At 33.7% G+C, this 21,770-nt stretch overlaps 1 protein-coding gene across 16 annotated transcripts in view; it reads left to right on the top strand.

Moving 5' to 3' along the window:
• The window catches only part of BBS9 (Bardet-Biedl syndrome 9), a 440,322-nt gene that overhangs the window by 108,139 nt on the left and 310,413 nt on the right, over nucleotides 1-21,770 (top strand). For all 16 annotated transcript variants that reach the window (XR_011231786.1, XM_069462324.1, XM_069462319.1 and 13 more), the window contains 4 exons: nucleotides 501-675; nucleotides 7,560-7,644; nucleotides 15,457-15,640; nucleotides 16,280-16,409. Coding sequence is in view for 15 of the 16 variants with exons in the window: in XM_069462324.1 (XP_069318425.1) it covers nucleotides 501-675; nucleotides 7,560-7,644; nucleotides 15,457-15,640; nucleotides 16,280-16,409 (574 nt within the window). In the remaining variant the exon portion in view is untranslated. The remainder of the gene's footprint in view (nucleotides 1-500; nucleotides 676-7,559; nucleotides 7,645-15,456; nucleotides 15,641-16,279; nucleotides 16,410-21,770) is intronic.

Below are 21,770 nucleotides of genomic sequence, written 5' to 3'. Positions count from 1 at the left end.
ATTAGTATTTTTCACCCTCAATGGTACTTAACACTGTGGTTTATATAGAACTGGTGCCTACAGCATGTCTATGGATTTGGTCTGTTGTCTGTGACTGATGTTTAAGTCCTTTGAAATTATGAGACTGACATACTATGAAGAAGAGAAGTAGTTTCATGAAGAACAGTTTTTGTTATATTTCTGAATTTGGAAAAGATAGTATCTTACAACAAGTCATCATTGTTCTCAGGGATTATCCCGAGCTAGGAGATTTTAGCATACAATAAATGAAAATAAATGTGTTTAAAATTATAGATATATGCATAACTTAAAAATTGAGAAATGTATGTACACTGACATCAATAACCTAATAGCTTCATTGGTTTGTAATTTAAAATTTAAACTACCCATTTTGCCCCATGGGGAAGAAATTAACTATGACATATTTGTGGTGGATAATGATGCAGACATTATATTTATAAAAATAATAGGTCATCTAATTTCCTCTAATTCTTCTTTAGGTCGAGATTTAATTTGTATCCAGTCTGTGGATGGGATGCTGATGGTGTTTGAGCAGGAAAGCTATGCTTTTGGGAGATTTCTCCCTGGTTCTCTTCTGCCTGGCCCTCTTGCTTACAGTTCCCGTACAGATTCTTTCATTACTGTCTCTTCCTGCCGACAAGTGGAAAGTTACAAGTAAGTCTGGATGTTAAATCTCTGGATTCATGATTTTCTGGTATGTTTGTTACTGTTTAATTCTTTTCCACAGAGAGCTTGAATATTACAAATGAAAAAGAGACTGGTTTCTTTGATAACATGTAATTGGGATGACTTAGGCATATGCTTTACTATTGTAGATTATTTGAAAGGCAGGATAGTGCAGTGATTTGCGAGGAAAAGGAAGACCTGGGTTGGAATTCTGATTTTGCTACTCACAGTTGTTTGATTATCAGTGTCCTTATCCTTGCTCTAAAGGAGGTTAGACCACTCATTTTGATAACTTTGTTATATGGATTAAATGTATGTCAAGTTGCTGTCCCATAGAAAATGCTCAATAATCATTGTGACTGTTCCTTGATATAATAAATAATAAAACACAATGTCGAGTGAAAAAAGCCAAATGGAACATGTATCTGTCATGTGATTTTATAACAAAAGAGAATGTATGTGACATAGGAAAAATACTGATATGAACTATAAGTGTTGTTATGAATGTTAATAATTTTTTAAAAGAACAATTCATAATAGAAGTTAAGTATGAAAATGACCCTATGAAAGCAATTTATGTTTTTTACAGTTGGTCTTAGCCAAAAGTCCAAGAAGCGATAACAATTTATATTTTTTGCCAGAAATTCTTATTGATCTTGATGAATTGTGTATCAGAGAGACTCTTTTCTTTTCTACTAGCTAGATTTCAATAAAAGTTAAGGTTTTGAGTTTTTGGAGAGTATATTTTTTGTTGGCAGAGAGAATGGGGAAAAGAAAGCAGAAATTCATGCTTAGAGAAGAAATAGACTTTGAGAGTTTCAATATCTTCAGTAACTTTATTGTGTTTTCTTACTGATGGCAACATTTAGAACTTAAAACTTCTAAGCAACACATCATCATCGCTTTTCAGCATTATTTTGGCCACATGATTTTTCCCAAGGTGGGAAGAAAATATAAATTCATCAGGCAACAGTTGTAAATTTTTGTCTTCAAGTTTCAATATAGCAAGTTAACATAGTTTCCCCTTCATACGTGGCCATCTACCTTTTGTGAATGATGGTCAAGTCATCTGGGTTTAAAAACTCTGAAAATAAGTGAATGTTTGTGACTAAGCAGAAGTTAACTGATGGAGGTAATGTATCATCATGTCACATTCCTTCTATAACTCCTATGGCTCTTGTCCAAAGGAGATGAATGAATTGTAGCACTGCTACTGGTAATAAATAAAATATTATGTTCATTTTGAGAGGTTGAGAAAAATATCTGTATAATTTACTCAAGCCTGCCAAAACTTAAGCAATATTGAGGGGATCTGCTTTTCAGCTTTCCACCTTGTTCTGTGCCTCACCTCCTGCCAAGTAGTGCTACACTAGGGTTGCAATACAAAGATTTGAATGCTCAATTACTTACTCTTTGAAATATGTGCATAGGAATTTCATAATAACTCCAGGAGTGATTAGATGAGGAAGCAATGTGTAGGTTTACTTAATGTGTGAGTTTAATCTCACAGAAGCTCACATTGTTTTAACTGTGGTAATTCTCCAACATACCAATCTATTAAATTCATCTTTATCTGGGACTAAAAAATGCATACTTTATCCATTATGTGGATTTTTTATAATGGTAAGAATGCATGAGATGTGATTATTACGAAATGATGACAATCGTGAGGGTTTATAACATTAAGTAGTGTGTTGTACTTAGATATGCTTTCAAGTTTAACATTATATTAAATGATAATAACTGGTGCAATTTAGGATGGGAGAAAGAATAAAAACTAGAGGTTTGTTCCTTTGAGGCTTCATTAAATCTGTCTATATTCAGTAAATAGAATATAGTCAGTTAATAGAATAGGCTTTTAAGACATAATTTATTTTCATTTTTGATATTGATACTTACTTTAAACCCTGCTCAATTATGTTCAAATAGGAACTAGTGAAGGCTGTGGGTCTCAAACTTCAGTGTGTGTAGGAATCACCTGGGCAGTCTATTATAAAATGCACATTTACAGATCCTCGTCCCCAGTACCCTAGATTTTGATTTAATAGGTTTGGGATAAGACCCAGATATCATCATTGTAAATGCATGCTCCAGGTGATTATAATTTAGGTCCACACTTTGAGCATTGTTTTTCTTTTGAAGTGAGAGAATTGTTTGCCCTTTTTTGGCGGGGAGGGGAGAAAGGCCTTTGGTACCACTGTTCACTGGGCCATGTGTGTCCAAACTTTGGATCATCTTTTATTCTCTTTTCCTTTCCTTTGCCCGTTGGAATTTCTCATTCACTAAACCCTGCCCTTTCTACCCTTAATTCTTCTTGTTCACCCCTTGTTTCCCATTCCCATTCCCATTGGTTGAGGCCTCTGTCTTTTCACTTGATTTCTTGGTTTTTGTTTGTTTGTTTTACCTTTAATCTAGATTTTGAAGAGTCCTTCTCAGATCTGTCCTTTTAAAACACCTCTTTAAGCCAGGATAATTTTCATTTCCCATTTAAAAATTTAGACTTTCTTATATTGACATTCATTGCACTTTATAATCCAGTCCCATTTTACCTGTATGATGTGGACTTTCAGATTTGGAAGGCACTTTTAAAGTTAACTGGTATAACTATCCTCTTTTTTTTTCACCTCCTAGATGTATTATTGCCTAAAACACTGATTTTTTTGCTCAGTATTATATATTACTTTTTTGTATTATACTGGAATACTCCAAAGTATGTCTTGCATTATCAAATTTCTGATAGCAATCTGTCTTAAACATCTGTTCACTGACTGAGCAATTCATTTCATTTATTAAGCGATTCATTCCCAAACATTTTTCAAGAGATTTCTCTGAATGTAGTCAAACAAGACCTGTCTCTTGTCCTCAAGCAGTAGTCAAGCAAGTGTGAGAGGTAGCAAGTCTCTTAGCTACTTCAGTCCCTTGTGTTGCCGGCTACAGCTACAGCAGAGGTTTGTACAGAATGCTGAGAAGCCACAGAGGTGGGACCTCTAGATAAGAATTGAATGTTGGGAGGCTGCCTGAAGGAGTTTACCTGCCATGAGTTTTATTTTCTCTCCTTCTCTCTTCCGTACACCTTCCCCAGCACACCTGCAGTAGCTCCTAATACCTTGCTAAGTAAATAATAGGCTTCACATAAGTATTTTAAAATGTATTTGTTGAGTTTAATTGACTATTTTAAAAAGAAGGTTGTATTCTTCACCAGTTTTTAGCTCTGGCCAAATTGAAATATTTGTGTTCTGCATATACATTCAGGGCTTTTCTCTCTTTCCTTTTTTGCACATGCTGTCTCCTATGTCTGAAATGCTCTTCCTCCTTCTCTGCACATGAAAATTATGTCTGGAAGCCTCCCTGCTCCCCTTCAGTTCTTCCCTGACCTAGATGTAAGCAACATCTCTTCCTCCTTAATTTGCGGAATTTTTCAGTGCTTCCTTTAAGTACTCTTCCTGCTTTCACTGATATTATACATTTGCCTTTTGTTTTTCTCCTTGACTGGGCTCAGTGCTTTTTGTTGGCAGGAATTTTGTATCCCCTGAAGTACCTTGCACTGTACCTTGCTGAGAGTAGGTTTTTAACGAGAACTTGAAGGAGTGAAAAGTGTGTCAGGAAAGCTTCTACGTTGTTACTGGCATCTTTCTATGAAAATGATTCTTCCTGGCATAGTCGAGAATGTGTTAGCTATAGTTGAAATGAACATAATAATGCTCTTCTGTATCCAGAGCTTCCATTTCTAGTAAAGTTCCCTGGGTTACATATCAAGGTTCTAAAACCTCCTGGTACCCTTCGGATGACAGTTATGTTTCATTTGAAAAGAAAATGATTTCAGAGCATTTACTTTTGTGCTCTGTGACACCTCAATCTATATTTTAGTTACTTGTTGCTATTTTTACAATGTGATATGGAAGAGCACTAAATTATATGGTTGAGTTTGTTACTGGTGCACTGTAGGACCTGTTGAGCATTTGTAGCTAGTGGGTCAAAAAGTACCACTGTTTCTGTGGGCTTGTTGTATTTGTGATTAGTGCCTGTCTGTTCTGCGAAACATGTATGGCACTTTTTCATAAAATATTGTTACAGTGAGCCTGATTATTCTTTCAGCAGTCTCAACAAGGGAATTTTATTTTTTAGCTTTTATCAGTGAACATTTGAGTGCTAAGAGAAAAGATCTAGGTGTTTTCTTTATTTCAGAATTTCCAAGTCTGTTTGGAATTGTTTGGTTTTGGAAATAGATTTTTATGTACATTATGGGTCACAGTTAAGAGAAGTTAAGGAAGAACCATAAAATAGATGCTATTGTAAGTTTGTAATCATCTAACTTTGCTGTCAGTAATGTTAAAGGAATAAAATATTCTTCCAAGTTGTCCTCCAGTAGGCTGTGTGTCTTTGCCTACTGTTTATTTATTTTATTTTTTGAAATGGAGTCTCACTCTGTTGCCAGGGCTAGAGTGCCGTGGCATCAGCCTAGCTCACAGCAACCTCAAACTCCTGGGCTCAAGCAATCCTCTTGCCTCTGTCTCCTGAGTAGCTGGGACTACAGGCATGCACCACCGTGCCCGGCTAACTTTTTCTATGTATTTTTAGTTGTCCAGCTAATTTCTTTCTATTTTTAGTAGAGACGGGGTCTCACTCTTGCTCAGGCTGGTCTCGAGCTCCTGAGCTGCCACCGCGCCTGGCCATGCCTACTGTTTTAATGAGGCCACTTTAGAGCCAAACTTATTTGTCAGATGAAATAATAACTCTTTGTAGTCATATAAGAAGCTTCACATAGCTCAAAGAACTTTCTTTGGATGTTTGCAGCAATCTCATTAATATCCATGTAATCCTCTGGTAGATTGATGTCTGCAGAAAATAAACCATCTATGTAATTAATTGCCTGAGGTTAGATTCATAGCAGGACCAGCTCTAGGATGATGTTCTGGTCACCCAGGCATACCATTTCTGTTATTATGAACCGAGAATAGGAAAATACTCCTTTTTGGAGGTCAGAGTGTGACACTCAATTATTTGGTACTTTTAGAGCCTTTGGGATTTTGAAGATCAGTATCAGATGATATAGAGAGATTTGCTGCAGCTGCCTATGGAATTTTTTAGCAAAGATTTATAAGGCCGAGATCTTCTCCCTCCTACCTCATGAGTCCCGTGACTCATTCTTCCCCGTCATGCATCTTTCCTGAATTCCTGCCATGGCCTTTCATGTCTCTTTCACTGCTGCATGCCTTTGCTTGCTATTTGCTTTGCCATGCTTTCTCCCTTTTTACCAGCATGATGAATTTCTATTCATTCTTTAAAACTTAGCTTTCTCCTCCTAACTTATACCAAGACTCTATACTTTCCATCTCAATTACATGTTTCTGTCACCGTGTTCCATCCGTGCTGTGTGTATACCTTCTATTAATTAGCACAGGGTACTCTGAGTTACACTTAGTTGTCTGTATAGTAATTTCCACAACTAGTTTGGGAGCTCCTGACAAGTACACATTATTTAGTAGTCTGTATAGTAATTTCCACAACTAGTTTGGGAGCTCCTGATAAGTACACGTTATTTAGTAGTTTTTTCCATTGTTAATGTTTGTATTAGATCCCTACTATATGGTTATGGAATGAATGAAATTCATAACATTAAGTTTTTATATTAAGTCTGATTTTTTATAGGCTATTGTAAGTTTGTTATCAGCTTCTATGCCTTGTAAAGACAGTCTTAGTTCATAGTCATCCAGTATCCAACTGAAGTTGGAGGATTTTTACAAATGAATTATTCCTGATCGAGACAGGATGGTTTCAGAGTTGGTATATGACATTTGAATATCACTGTACATTTAAATGCTTATTTAGATATTACACACTGCCTTCATTCATTCATGTCCTTGATATTTATACTCTCAGACATATTTCTCTTTGATAATATGATGTATCTGAATACATCTATTTTAAAATTTTCCTCCTAGCTATGAAGGAACAATAAAAGGAGTTTTGATTCAATAAGAGGAAAGGAATCTGTGAGCTTGTAGTTTCTTCATTTAGAGTAGGAGTATTCTAAAAATATACCATTAATTAATGGGAAATGTAGAAATTTCAATGTTATTAGCTAAATTAATCATTTCTAGATTAGATAATGCTTATAAATTATTTTTAAGAATGATTTGAACTAAATGTCACTATTGAACTAGAAGCTGTGAAATACTTATAGAAGGTCTCGATGTCCATAATGTCCATTATGAAGAACTTATTACATACCAATAAACTATTAAATGATTGATCTCTATTTACATATAAATCTGTATCTGTCTCTTTGTCAATCTATCAGTAAATATTTGTGCACCTAATATATACCAGATACTGTACGAGGCATTTTTATAATTTATTTAATCCTGTTAATATTTGGCTTAGAGATTATCATTTCCATTTTATAGATGGGGAAGCTAGACACAGAGTTAATTGCCATAATTCACTCAGCTAGTAAATGGGTTAGCTGGGGATTAAATTCAGTTTTTCTTGGTTCTGTAGATGATGTATTAATAATATTTACTACATCTGACTGCTTTACATTATGTTTTCCTGTCTATTTGGTGGTTATGTACTTCATCTTTCTTGTTCACTATTATTTGTCACATAAAATTCTAATGGAAGTGCTTTGGTTGAGCTGTTTTCTCAATATTGAATAATTGGAATATATAGTTATAATTTCTTTATCATGACAGTTTTACATGGTCTCATTTCACAGTATAACTCAATGAAAATTCAATCTTGAATTTTTCAGTTTTTAAAAACCAATGAAAAAGTGATCTATAATTATGTATTATTTGCTTTAAAGTTTAAAATAATTTACACTTTTAAATTATAAAGTCACTTACAATTTTCTCATATCTTTAATACAGGTACCAAGTACTTGCTTTTGCAACGGATGCAGATAAAAGGCAGGAGACTGAACAGCAAAAACTTGGTTCTGGAAAAAGACTAGTTGTAAGGCCTTTTAAAATACATAAAAATTTCAGTAATGCCATATCTAATCACAGATGTTTGTTAAGAATCAGATTTCCTGGGAAGAAAGTTAAAAAAAAATATATTTTAGTCACTTCTCTTTTCTATGTTATTATTGTATGAATGGTCTAAGAATTTAGTTGGCTATTGTTGAGGAAGGGAGGCACATGCCTGGTCATGGTCATAATATATCAGATTGTGGAGTTATACCACTAGAACTATAGATGTCCAGATGGGGTTGCTTTTTTTTTTTTTTTCTTGAAATCAAAGTCGCTTTTATTTGAGTTAAATCAAAAATAATTGACAGTAAGGAAAGCTACATGTTCTGTATATTTTAATGATGTCATTAAATTAAACCCACATCAAACCTTCATTAGAATAATTACATGATTTCTAAACCAGATTCAGGTATCAGTGAATAACTCTACAACATTGAAGACTTACATTTTCAGACAAAAGCGACTTGGCAATTACTTTTATGAAAAATGAATGATTTAACTGTCTTTTTTCTTGTGCCCCAAATCTTATTTTTTTTAATTTTTAATTTTTTATTTCAGCACAACTGAAGAGATTATAAACTAACAAAATAAAAAAAGAAAAAATTAAAAAATACTCCTTTAATATACAAAATTTTGTACATTATATTCCTCTGCATTGTCTTTTTTCTCTAGCTGCTTTTCAGATTTTCTCTTGTTACTTATTTTGAGCAATTCGATCATGATGTATGCTTTTCTTTCTCTTGTTTTTGAGCTTAAGATTTGTTGAACTTCTTGGATCTGTGAATATCAAGTTTTCATTACACTTAGAAAATTTTTGGCTATTAGTTCTTCAAATATTTTGCTACTTAATAGGCATGTGACCAAATATATACATAAAAGTTAAAAATTTACAACTCACAAAGGTAGAGTTAACTCAAAGGCAAAGGTGGAAGTTTGATAATTTGAGCAGTAGTTTGAAGAAAAATTGCAAATAATGAATTCTCCATTTAATGGAAATTGGAGAATAGATGGTGATTGTGAACTCTTCCTTATCCTGAGACCCTCCATAGACAGCAAGGAAAAAAGTAGAAGAAATTGAAAATTATGATGGAGACAGTGAAGTGAACTTGAGGATATACATGAAAGAAATTGAATGGAGAAATAATGTGGAATTTAGAATACTGATGAAATAAGAGTACCAGGGAAGACTATGCAGAGTTTTCTGTATTAGGATACAGAAGTTAAGGGAAATGGTAGAAAGAAAGGATAACATGGAGTCAAGAATGAGATGAAGATATATTTTTTCAGTGGTGGTAAAATGTTAAAGAACACAACAAATACAAATGTGATATCATTTTGTACAGAATTTAGAAGCACCATAGTAATAATAGTTAAAGTGTAGACTTTGAAAACAGGTAGATCTTGAGAGCTATACTTCTTGTTTGAGCAAGTTTGTTAAGATTTACTAAATCTTAGTTTCCTCATTTGCAAAATGGTGATAATATCTATTTTATAATAGATAATATATTATAATTAGATAAATAATATATATACATGAGGCACTTAGCAAAATTTCTGAATGATGAAATTGTTTTTGACCTCCTCCTCAATGATAGTCTTCTTCCATTTGTTTCTTAAAGTCTATACTCCAGCTACATGGGGCTTCTCATTGTTCCAAATATTCAATGGCTCTCCATCGGCTTCTGCATATGGTTTTTCTACTGTCTAGTATATCCTTTCTTTATTCATTTATAGTTATTTATTGATGGTACTACATGCCTCACACTGAGGATGTATTCTGACAACAATTACAGTTGAATGATTTTTTTTTCATTCTCTATTAATGAACGAATAGAGAAGAAATAGCAATAAAACTTCCTTTTATTACATGACAGTCACTTGGCATGAGTGTGATACCAAAGAACATTATTCAGTCTATTGCAGAAGAAACAGAACTTACTCAGTAGAATGCTTTCAGTAAGGTAGTTGTGGGAACACAGCTCTGAACTATCTTTTTATTATTTGCTGATTTCTTTTATTATTATTTCAATAGATTTAGGGGGTACAAGTGTTTTTTTGTTACATGGATGAATTGTGTAGTGGTGAAGTCAGGGCTTTTAGTGTACCCATCACCAGAATAGTATACATTGTACCCAACAGATAATTTTTTATCCCCTACCCCCTAACCACCTTCCCTCCTTCTTAGTTTCCAATGTCCATTACACCACTTTATGACCATATATACCCATTGTTTAGATCCCACTTATAATTGAGAACATGTGGTATGAATTTTTCCATTCCTGAGATACTTCACTTAGGATAAAGGTCCATCCACATTGCTGCAAAAGATGTTATTTTATTCCTTTTTATTGGTGAGTAGTACTCCATGGGTGTGTGTGTGTGTGTGTGTGTGTGTGTATGTATGTGTGTACACATATATATACATATACACCACATTTTCCTTATCCACTCATCAGTTGATGGATACTCAGGTTGATTCCATATCTTTGCGATTGTGAATTGTGTTGCATTTGGGTGCAGGTGTCTTTTTGATATAATGACTTCTTTTCTTTTGGGTACTGGTATTGAAGAATTAAATGGTAGGTCTACTTTTAGTTCTTTGAGGAATCTCCATACCGTTTTCCACAGAGGTTGTACTAATTTACCTTCCCCCCCAACAGTGTGTAAGCATTCCCTTTTCACCACATCTGCCCCAACATCTATTGTTTTTGCCAATTGTTATTATCTTATGGAGGAGTCTTTAGGGTTTTCTAGGATAAGATCATGTTGTCTGCGAACAGGGATAGTTTGACCTCCTCTTTTACTATTTGGGTGCCGTTTATTTCTTTGGCCTGATTGCTCTGTCTGGGACAGTATGATGTTGAATAGAAGTGTGATAGTGGGCATCTTTGTCTTGTTTCAGTTCTCAGGGAGAATGCTTTCAACTTTACCCTATTCAGTATGATGTTGGCTGTGGGTTTATCATAGATGGCTTTTATAATTTTGAGCTATGTTCCTTCTATGCCTAGTATGTTGAGGGATTTTATCAATATTTTTTGATTACTAATTTCAGTCTTGCTACTCGCTATTGGCCTAGTCAGTATTTCTCTTTCTTCCTGATTCAAGCTTGGGAGGTTGTGTGTTTCCAAAAACTTACGCATTTCCTCTAGATTTTCTAGTTTTTGTGTGTAGAGGTTTTCGTAGTAGTCTTGCATGATACTTTGTAGTTCTGTGGATATTGGTTGTAATGTCTCCTTTATCATTTCTGGTTGAGCTTATTCGAATCCTTTCTCTTCTTGTTTCTTTTTAATCTAGCTAGTGGTCTATCGATTTTGTTTATCTTTTCAAATAACCAACTTTTAGTTTCATTGATTTTTTTTGTTATTTCCATTTTGTTTAGTTGTGCTATGATCTTTGCTTTTTCTTTTCTTCTGCTAGGTTTGGGTTTGGTTTCTTCTTCTTTTTTTAGTTTCTTGAAATGTGACATTAGGTTGTTAGTTTGTGATCTTTCTGCCTTTTTGATATAGGCATTTAGTGCTATGAATGTCTCCTTTAGTACTGCTTTTACTGTATCCCAGAAATTTTGGTAGCTAGTGTCACTTTAATCATTCAATTTGAAAATGTTTTGATTTCCGTCTTGATTTTGTCATTGACCCAAGGATTGTTCAGCAGAAGGTTGTTTAATTTCCATTTATTTAAGTACTTTTGAAAGTTTTTCTTGGAATTGATTTCTAGTTTTATTCTGCTCTAGTCTGAGAATGTACATAGTATGATTTCAGTTTTCTAAAATTTGCTGAGACTTGTTTTGTGGCTTGATAAATGGTCTGTCTTAGAAGATGTTCTATGTGCTAATGAGAATAACGTCTATTTTGTAGTTTGGGGGTAGAATGTTCCGTAAGTGTGTGTTAGATCGATTTGTTCTAGTGTCTCATTTAAGTCCAGCATTTCTTTGTTGATTTTCTGCCTTGATGATCTGTCTAGTTCTGTCAGTGGAACTAGCTATTATGATGTTGTTGCTTATTGCTTTCCTTAAGTCTAGTAGTATTTGTTTTATGAATCTGGGAGCTCCTGTGTTAGGTGCTTATATATTTAGGGTTTTTATATCTTCTTGTTGAATGGATCTGTTTATCATTATATAATGACCATCTTTGTCTTTTTATACTGTTGTTAATTTGAAGTCTATTTTATCTGTTATAAGAATAGTTACTCCTGCATAATTTTGGTTTCTATTTGTGTTAAATATTTTTTTCCTACCCCTTTACCTTGAGTCTGTAGTTATCATTAGGAGTTAAATGGGTTTCTTGTGGCAGCGTATATTTAGGTTGTGTTTTTTTAACCCATTCTGCCAATCTGTATATTTTTAGTGGGGCATTTAGACCATTTACATTCAATGTTAATATTGATATGTGAGATACTACCAGTTGTCATGTTGATTGCTACCTAATTGCTTTGTTTACTGCCTTGTGTTACTGTTTTATAAGAGCTATGAGTTTTTACTTTTGGTTGTTTTTACACTGGTGGGTATCAATTTTTATGTTCAATGTTTAACACTGTTTAGAGCACTTTTAAGGATTTCTTGTAGGGCTTGTCTAGTGTTGACAAATACTCCTAATGTTTGCTTGTCTGGGAAAGAATTTATTTTTCCTTCATTTATGAAACCTAATTTTAGAGGATATAAAATTCTTGGCTGATAGTTATCCTGTTCAAGCAGATTAAAGATAGGAGCCCATTCTCTTCTATCTTGTAAGGTTTCCCCTAAGAAGTTTGCTGTTAGTCTGATGGATTTTCCTTTGTAAGTTACTTGATACTTTCATCTTGCAGCTTGTAAGATTTTCTGCTTTACTTTCACTTTGGCCTGTCTGATGACTATGTGCCTGGAAGATGTCCTGTTTGCAATGAATATTTCAGGAGTTCGATGACCTTCTTTTATCTGGGTGACTAAATCTCTAGCAAGACCAGGGAAATTTTTGTTTATAATTACCTCTAGTAGGTTTTCCATGCTTTTTGCCTTTTCTTTTTCTTTCTCAGGGATACCTATAATACATAGTCCCAGAATTCTTTTTTTGAGACACAGTCTTGCTCTGTTGCCTGGGCTAGTGTGCCATGGCATCAGCCTAGCTCACAGCAACCTCAAACTCCTGGGCTCGAGTGATCCTCCTGCTTCAGCTTTCCAAGGAGCTGGGACTACAGGCATGTGCCACAACACCCAGCTGATATTTTTCTATTTTTAGTTGCCTGGCTAATTTTTTTTCTGTTTTTTAGTAGAGACAGGGTCTTGCTCTTGCTCATACTGGTCTCGAACTCCTGACCTCAAGCAATCCTACCGCCTCAGCTTCCCAGAGTGCTAGGATTACAGGAGTGAGCCACCATGCCCGGCCTACATAGTCCCATAATTCTTGAAGATTTTGTTCATTTTTCTTCATTTTTTTGTTCTTCATTTTTGACTGTCTGGGTTAATTCAAAGGCCTTGTCTCGAAACTCTCAAATTTTTTCTTCTACTTGATCTAGTCTGTTGTTAAAACTTTCCACTGTATTTTGTACTTCCCTAAATGATTCCTTCATCCCAGAAGATCTTTTTTTTCCAAACTATTTATCTCTCTCGTGAATTTTTCATTCATGTTCTGAATTTTTAAAATTTCTTTGTGTTGGTTTTCAACTTTCTCATCAATCCCATTGAGCTTACTTGTGATCCATATTTTGAATTCCATACCTGACATTTCACAAATTTCTTTTTGGCTGGAGCCCATTGGTAGGGAGCTAGTGTGATCCTTTGGGGGTTTTGAAACAGCTTGCTTTTTCATATTTCCAGAGTTCTTATGCTGATTCTTTCTCATCTGGAATCCCTTCCTTTAGCTCAAAACAGATAGCTTTGTGGTTCACCTGTTCTCCTTTGCCAAGAACTCCATTTCTCAGTGTAGAGAGGTAGAGGTATGCTGCCTTTCAGCTCATGCAGGTAGATACCCATGGTGATGTTGCTGGCCATTTGAGTTGCTTGGACCTCAGACCCTTGGGAGAGTGTTTAGGTGCCAGCAGTGGTGGACTAAGTTAGGTAATCCCCAATTACCAGACCCCTAGTAATTGAGTCCTGGGTGGACCAGACTGAGAACAAGCTGGCAGACTTGCTGTCGAGTCTCCCTGGGTTCAAGTGCTGGCTGTGATAGAGCAGGGTGGGGTACTTTCCTGCTCCAGAAAAATGTTCAGTCAGGAGAAGGTACATGTACTGTGAGCCTGGACCAGGAGGGGTGGGTCCCTCTTGACAAGATTAGCAGAGGGTGACAGCTGTGGGACACACAAGCCACTCATATCTCCCTCTCTTGGCAATGATAGTGGTGGTCTATGTCCTTCAGGGACCTCAGAAACATGATTTACCTGTTCACTGTGTGTAAATCATCTCTCAGAGTCAGGCACACATTAGCCTGAGTCACAGACACTGACATATAATGCTTGAATGCTAGCCTATTAACAGTGCAATGAGAAATATAACTGCCTTGGGACTGACATTCATGTCTCATGTCTGGTGGAATATTTTCGTATAGGTAAACTATACCTGAACCAAATAGTGATCAAATGAATGATTTCTTAGTGTTGAATTCTAGTTCAGCTTAAGATAGTCTCATGCATCTACCTGTGTTCACTATACTGTCTCTCTCCTACAGATTGTTCTTATATACACACTGGCAATATTTGCCTTTCTGACCTGCCCCATTTGGATTTCATACCTTCTTTACATATTTTAAATTTCTAAAATAAATAGATTAATACTTAAGATCATGTCTTGATGGCCAGAAATCCATCTGTATCCTTAATGTAACTTTTCATATCTCTTCTTGGATCTGTTATATGTTGATTATCATCTAACTTTGAAAGCTTTCTTGTTTCCTCTTTTTCCAGATCTTTTTTTGTGAGTGAAGCCATCTCACTGTTATTGCCATGTGCTGTATATGCCTATCAGCCAATATTTTTCAAAATGGTATATTTTTGCCCTTTTGCATTTTCTTGATTTAGAAATATTAATTGCTTAGAAGATGAATTCTGAAAAGTTTTTTTTACATGCTCATTTTACATTCATTCCTTCATTATCTTAAGAAGCATTTATTGAATATTGACCATGTTTCAAGGATACAGAGATACCCTGGAGTAGCTCTTATGTGGAGGATATTCTGTCTATGTTACTACAGTGGCTTGGTGACTCTTCTATGTGTATTTCGATTTTTTTAAACTTATATTTCTTATTTTCATTATACCTCATTACTTCCACATACATTCCTTTTAAAAATGAGCATGTGTAACATTATCCTTTTTCAGTTATAAAAGTAGGCAAAATGCCAAAATATTACTAAAATCGTCACATAGTCTCACTGTTTAATCACATATTAATACATTTTAAGTTGCCTTTCTATAAAAACATATGTACAGTAATAATGGCTATAGTTTTTACTAATTGTTAAGTTTGACTTGCAAAGTAAAATCAACAGCTTTTTAATGGAAGATTTTTAGGGAAGCAGATAACTTTTTCAATATTTTTGAATCACTGAATATCTAATATCTTCTGGTAAGACTTAGAACATTGAGAGTCATTTTAATGTTCTAAAAAGAAACAATGAAAAAAAAGGACATGGAGCAAAGCTTTGCTAGGGTCTATAAAATACTAGTAATACAGTCAGAGCAAAATAAAAAAAAAGAAATGAGGGAGAAGACTAGCCAATCTTTGTATTTATGGTTTGTTATAAAGCAATTTATTAGTTTGTATTGATATAAAAATAACTGAAATGTTCTGTGTTTAGCAACCAAATTGATCTTGAGTTTTGCTTTGCAGGTGGATTGGACTCTAAATATTGGAGAGCAAGCCCTTGATATATGTATCGTCTCTTTCAATCAGTCAGCATCTTCTGTTTTTGTTCTTGGAGAGAGAAATTTTTTTTGCCTTAAGGATAATGGACAAATTCGATTCATGAAGAAGCTTGATTGTAGCCCAAGTTGTTTTCTCCCATACTGCTCAGGTGTGTAGAAAGATTTTCTTTTATTTCTTCTATGTGTCAAGGCTGTGTTATATATTTCAGAAAAAGCTACACTCATACATGTATTTTAAACATATAGAAAAATAGTTTTATATTGAACATGTAATAGAAATTTTAACTTTCAAAGTTTGAATAGAAGTTTGTTATAAAGCACAGATTTGGTTTTGTCAGTCATTTTACTTTGTACAAAATGACTTGTAAAATTGGCCTCCAGTATACATTAATATGCTTTCCATAATGTGGCTGTTCAAGATTCCTCCAAGAGAACATCAGACTCTTTTATAAGCAGAATAGTAATGTCTAATAGAATGACTTATCTGTAGTGAATGCCTAGTAAATCATTACCTTAAATGTGTTATTTATGAAATTCATGCTTTCTAGATGAAATGTAAAAATGTTGGCCATTATCTAGTTATAGTTTCCAAGTCTGTAAAATGATTCTTTTCTTTTTGATATTGGTAGCTTGATGTTGGAAAGTAACATTTTATTACTTAAGAATTTTATACATTAAAATCAAGATATTACAATTAGTTTGTGTCATAAATCCCCTAAAAGGGATATAATACACTGATGCAAATGACTGTTTTCTTAGTATCCTCTTTCTGTATCTTCAACTTACAGTTTCTGAAGGAACAATAAATACTTTGATTGGAAACCATAATAATATGTTGCATATTTATCAGGATGTGACACTGAAGTGGGCCACTCAACTTCCCCACATTCCTGTAGCAGTAAGAGTGGGCTGTTTGCAGTAAGTGATTTAATTTAACACAATTTTATTAGGGGATCTTAGTCAAGGAATTCTCTAGAAATTTTATGAAATAATGGCAAGTGATTTTATTAAAAAATGACAAGTAGACATTGTAGTGTGAATATCAATAATAGAAATAAATTTAAAATATAATTTTCATTAGGAAGGATATAAAAAGCCTTAATTAGCACTATTAATCATTTTCATTTAGTATTTCTAGCAAGATATCCTTAGTAAATTAAAGATGAAAACGGTTGAAGATATCAAGAAACTGGTTTGCTTGATAGATTATTTTCTTTAAAATATAAAAAGATTTCTTTTAGCTTTTGGTAGTTTCATTTAGAGATCATTTATTGATAGACTGTAAGAATATTATGCTTGTTCATAATAAGGCCTGACCTTGCTTCACACCTTATTGTGTCAAGTAATGCAGAATTACTAATGGTCATGTGTTTAAGCAGTTTAGATTTTATTTTATTTTGTTTTTATTTTTATTTATTTATTCATTTTTGAGGCAGAGTCTCACTCTGTTGCCCAGGCTAGAGTGCCAGGGCATCAGCCTAGCTCACAGCAACCTCAAACTCCTGGGCTCAAACGATCCTCCTGCTTCAGCCTCCCAAATAGCAGGGACAACAGGCAAGCAACACCACACCCAGCTAAGTTTTTCTATTTTTGGTAGAGACGGGGTCTCACTCTTGCTCAGGCTGGTCTCAAACTCCTGACCTAAAGTGATCCTCCCACCTCAGCCTCCCAGAGTTCTCGGATTACAGGTGTGAGCCACTGCACCCAGCCTAAGCAGTTTAGATCTTAAATAAGGCTACTTTGCATTTAAAATGAAAAAATTCATACCTTAATATTAAATTTATAAAATTTATCAAAAATGAGACAAGACATCTAAGTGAATAATTTTTCTAGGACATCAGTATAAAAGGCGAGAGCCTAACAAATTTTTTAGCCTCTCAGATTATGTTTAGGAATTGAAAATCTCAGCAAATGTATAGAAACACAGCTTTCTATAAAACTCCATAGATCCCCAGATCTATTCAGTTCTGCTTATTTAGATTATTTTATTGCTCATTTAAAAACCATATGTAAAATTCTTTAATGACATCTCTAATATCTGATCAGGATGAGTTGTACTCCCACATTAAGTATTGTTAAAGCTAAATAAAGGGCATTTGTGTTTGCATTAATGGTTAATGTAAAGACTGAATATTGGAAAAATGGAAACAGTGTTTTGAAAACATTGAATGTTTTTAAAAGAAGTTGCTTCTTTATGTTTTATGAAAAAAGGCTATCATATAATTTTAGTTGCTGTGCACTTAACACAAATTATAGGTATTTTGTAACTGAAAAATAATTTAAAATGTTGAGATTGGCTTTTGCAACATCCAGCAGATGGTCTTTTTATTTCAACCAAACATTTAAACTCAACAGACATTTTGCATCAGATTTACTTAGAGGGATTTAGAACAGGAAAAACATCTTGCCAGCAGGGCCATGACAAGTATTTCTCTTCTGGAAGAGTAATTCTTGCAGCAGTCCATATATCCATCTAGGAGCTGTTCTCTTTGGCCCTCTAAGTGACAGTTCAGATTCAAGAAGAAAGATCTACACTGGTGGGTACATGGCCTGTCTTGTCTTATAATCTCCATGTCCCTCAGGAGCTGATATCTTTAAATGCTTAAAAATAATTGGGGTTTTGTGTATATTTTGAGCACAGGAGAGTGACAGAGAGACCATATTGAGAACATTTACTTGAAATACTTTTTTTTACACATATTAATATTATATACAAGGGATATATCCATTTCAAGAGTCACCATATACAAAGAAGTGTAAATATATGGCTTCTCAGCAGATATTTATTGTAATTTTTAGTTTTTGGTCCAGATGCACCTTACAAGTTTAGGGCCCAATAATAACTGAAATTATTATGAATGAAAAACCAAATTTCCACATAAGTGTGCATCATGATGCTTATGTTAAAAAATAGCCTGCCACATTTTATTTTAGGTACTTGTAAGTGAAGGTTCCTATTTCTCATAGCTTTTTCAAGATCACAGTTGTAACAATTAAATTCAAATATTACCATTAGTATTTTCCATAATTAATATGTCATAAGTTCTAATTATTCAACTGAAGGTTTTTCTTATTTTTAATATATTTTAACATAAAAGGATAGGATTAGATGGTGTTTGGAAGAATTTCATTATAATTTTTATTAGAATTTTAAAAGTAGTTATTACTAACAGGTATAATATATTTATATTTAGAAGTTATTTAAAATTATAAGCACTGAAATAATTTTTCTTTTGTATTTTATTACTTTTAGGGTTAAACCTTTTTGGTAGAAGCTTCCTTGGCTGAATGTGTTTATTCATAAAGGAAATTGCTGCTATTTTAATATGTTTCTTTTCAGTGAATAAGAAATATTGAATTTGAGTCAAGTTGATGCAATTATACTTAATAACAGCATTTTGCTCAGAAACTAAGCTGCTTTATTTCCTCCCACTCCCACCTACTTGGCAGTCTTAGTCCTCTCTACCTTGTTCATTATATACCAGTTCTAAATCTGTGTTTCCTTATTCCTTTTTGGAATAAATCTCATTCTTGATTAGATGATGTTATTTTAATTTAATTATTTTAATTTTGGGGGTTTAAATTATGGGAATATGAAATAAGTGTGCAGGTTTATAGAATCAGAGGAGCCTGACTGTGATAATGTTCTTAGCTATTACTATTTTCCTCTCATTACGTGAAGTAGCTATGGATGCCTGGCAAAAGCATCTTACCTCTGCTGTGGTCAGTTTCCTAAATGGCAAATAAAGATCATCATTTATCAGTGACATTATTCTCTCTAGAGATATCAAATATACCTAAAAGTGGAAGTCTATTTGAATTAAAGTTCAAAGTGATGAGAATTAGTTGGCATCCCACAGCCATAGTGCTTTAAAATCTTATTGCAGCCCATTTTTTATTATTAATATAAACAATTTGGTCTAGGACTTCAGTGTTTTTCTTCTTAGGCTATGTACAAAATAGTAACTTATTTTAACTTTGTTATTTAACATTTTGTTCTTTAGCTTTCATTGATACAGTATTCGTGACCAGAGTGTTTCCCCTGTGTCTTTGGATATTCAAATATCTTCTGTCTTTAAGACCTAGCTCAAGTCACATAAATAAGGCTTCCTTCCTTACCATCGTCTCTGAATTTATATCACATTTATAATTATGTTGGTGACTGCTGTTTGATTTTCCTAGCTCCCCAACTAGGTTATATACTCCTTTTCAATTTTTGTGTATCACACTGAATAATCAATTGGAAATCTGAGCATATGGTATATGCTTGGTAAATATGTAAAAATCATTGTGGTTTGTGTGTATATGTCAGGGGAAAGGCTATGGGTAGAAAGACCTTATAAGATCTTTTAATTCAAAAACCTTTTTTAAGTATGAAAAAACTGAGACTCATAGAGGGAAAGATCCTATTTCTTTCAAACCAAAGTTATTAAGAGAACATTTTTAATTTCAAAGTGATTTTTTTCTTTCTTTTTTAGCTTAACTTTTGATGCTAATTTGTCATCTTTTTGCATTATGGAAAGAGAATGTGAGCCTATATACTTTTTGCTGTACTATATTTTTAAAGATTTTCTTTATGGCTTAATATTTTACATAAAATTTGTAAATATTCATAGAATTTGGGTAAAGTATAAATTCTGATTTTTCAGAGCATCTGCATTTTTATTGATATTTTCCTCTATTTGTTATAGCTCAAGAGTAGAATGTTAGTCTTTCCTTACTATATTTTTCTGTCAATTTTTTTGTTAAATAAGCATTTTTGGTTTATATATTTTTCTATGTTATTTAGCTTATATTTATGATAGTTATTTTATTTTTTTGATGAGTTTTAAAATTTATCTGTATCAAATGACCCTCTTGGGTTCCCATTTTTTTTTTTTTTTGTTTGCTGCTTTTTTCATTTGTTTGCTTTGAGTTCACTCTGTTATTAGTTATTGGTATGGTGTTGTCTATGCTTTTTCTTTTAACCTCGCACTTTCTTTTGGGTGTGTCTCTTGTAAAAAGAATTTGGTTGGATTTTTCAATACATTTTGAAGACCACTGTCTTTTAATTAACACGTTTACAGTTATTATAAGTGATATATTTGGTCATTTTTCATCTTTTACGATACTCTCTATTTTTGTTTTTTGTTTTTAGACAGAGTCTCACTGTGTTGCCCAGGCTAAAGTACTGTGGTGTCAGCCTAGCTCACAGCAACCTCAAACTCTGGGGCTTAAGCAATCCTCTTGCCTCAGCCTCCCGAGTAGCTGGGACTACAGGTGCACACCACCACGCCTGGCTAATTTTTTCTATTTTTAGTTGCCCAGCTAATTTCTTTCTATTTTTAGTAGAGATGGTGTCTCACTCTTGCTGAGGCTAGTCTTGAACTCTTGACCTCAAGTGATCCTCCCGCCTTGGCCTCCCAGAGTGCTAGGATTACAGGTGTGAGCTACTATGCCCAGACAGTAATTACAATTTTCATAGTCTTTTTGTCTTATCCTTATATCTAAATGGAATCAGAGCTCACCACTATTTCTTTTACTATTCCTGAATTATCTTGATCTGTTTCTTGATTAGTTGATTTTAATCATCCTGTAGTTTTGAGGGAAGCCTTGTAAGTGTTCTTACATGCTTAAGAATTGTGTATTGCTTTTATACTTGCAGATCATCTTAGCTTCCCTCAGAATTTTGGACTTTCCATTTGATATTGACATTTGCTATGGAAAAGTCTGAGGCTAGCTTAAAATTTTTTTTTAATGCTTCCTATTGGATGAATTACTTTTTCTATCTGTGTGCTCATCTGACTTATTGTTTTTAATCCTTAAAGGATTAAAAAATTATTCCTCATTAATTATTTGTATATATTTGTTTTATTTGTATTTGTGTGATTTTTTTCGTATCTCTCTACCTTGTTCTTGAGTTTGTTTTAGGTTTATTTATTCTAGTTTTTCTTGTTATTGCTTCTAATGTCGTTTTCATCCCCTTTATCTTTTGTTTGAGCTTTTTCAAATAAAGAAAAAATTATGGTTCCTTCATTTTGTTGATATAATGGTTATTTGTCTGAATTCTTCTTTTGTTTCCATAGGAAGTTTTTCTTGCTATGGATATTTTCTGTCTTTTGCTTATGTTCCCATCTCCTTCATATCTATCTCTTTTGCTTTGTTTTTTGCAATATCTATAATGCAATGTCCCCTCTTAATTATTTTGCAATTGTTGCTCCTTTTTAAAATGGTGACAGCAATCTGCTGAAGGATCATGTGGGGAGTGATGGGAGAGAGTAATGAGCTCAGATCATCTGA

Source organism: Eulemur rufifrons, chromosome 29 (genome assembly GCF_041146395.1).
Source record: "Eulemur rufifrons isolate Redbay chromosome 29, OSU_ERuf_1, whole genome shotgun sequence".
In the NCBI taxonomy this organism is placed as follows: Eukaryota; Metazoa; Chordata; class Mammalia; order Primates; family Lemuridae; genus Eulemur; species Eulemur rufifrons.
Note: the sequence above shows the minus strand (reverse complement) of the source record. Positions and strands in the feature narration are given on the sequence as shown.